Here is an 888-nt window from a genome sequence, read left to right as displayed (position 1 = left end):
ATAGAATAGTATAAAAAGAGGACGCGCGCAGGCTGAAACGCAAGGAATTATCCCCCGCGTTGACCAGCTGTCGCACTCCCAGTAGCATCTGAGGTAGTGGATAAGTTTGTAATCAATTTAAGGACTTTTCTTCGCAGACATAAGTAACGTGTGCCCGGAACCAGTGTGTTAAGTGGGGATCACAAAGCTTTTGTAAGGTTGTCTCGTCAATTAGTAAGAGAGCTCTCTACTATTACCGAGGAATCCAAGTGAGCGTGCTTGAGGAGTCTTTAAGACTAGTTTGGACCGCATCAGAGGCATAATAAAAACTCAAGGGAGTTATAAAAAGTCTACAAAGCACAATTTCCTTGTCATTTCTTCGTATACAGTTAGAGCGCAATCCCAGAACACTGAGACAGTCCCAATAAAAGCCGTTTCCCTTCAAAGACTACTAAAGTTTCGAATTCTACACTGTGTCCGCACGTAAAACAATACCTTTTGTTCCGAAAAGGTCTACTAGACTTAGACAAGTGATATAAAATATACAAAAACGTTTCCCCGAACTTCTACTTAAGTTCTTACAAAACAAGTGTGGTAATTCTGTTTACCGTACGAACCCGAACTCGAAGTACCGAGCACGTACCTGTGGTGATAAGTGTTTAAGGTGTTTGTGTGTGTGTGTTGTTTAGGTGTTCACGCATCTTGTCAGCGCGTTCGATTGCACTATTCTCACTCCCGCGTGTCACAGTCTTCTCAACATTTGCGGTTCATAGAGAACGAACTTGCGGTTCACCTTACCATCCACCGTGTACCATCTTATGTCCTACCGTACAATCAATATCAACTTCCTGCTCAGCCACCATCTCAGCCTTCGCCTTCTCAGGTCTTTGCTCCTGCTCAGCCCGTCTC

The 888-nt window shown here is 43.9% G+C and overlaps 1 protein-coding gene across 1 annotated transcript in view; it reads right to left on the bottom strand.

Annotated features, from left to right (window-relative positions):
- LACBIDRAFT_332365 (uncharacterized protein) overlaps positions 1–888 on the bottom strand; it is a gene marked incomplete at both ends in the record, with an annotated part of 1,496 nt that overhangs the window by 380 nt on the left and 228 nt on the right. The window contains 2 exons of the mRNA XM_001886805.1: positions 597–622; positions 738–802. Of these exons, the coding sequence (XP_001886840.1) occupies positions 597–622; positions 738–802 (91 nt within the window). The remainder of the gene's footprint in view (positions 1–596; positions 623–737; positions 803–888) is intronic.

Source organism: Laccaria bicolor, genomic scaffold, assembly GCF_000143565.1.
Source record: "Laccaria bicolor S238N-H82 LACBIscaffold_40 genomic scaffold, whole genome shotgun sequence".
NCBI lineage: Eukaryota > Fungi > Basidiomycota > Agaricomycetes > Agaricales > Hydnangiaceae > Laccaria > Laccaria bicolor.
This window is presented reverse-complemented; position numbering and strand designations above follow the sequence as displayed.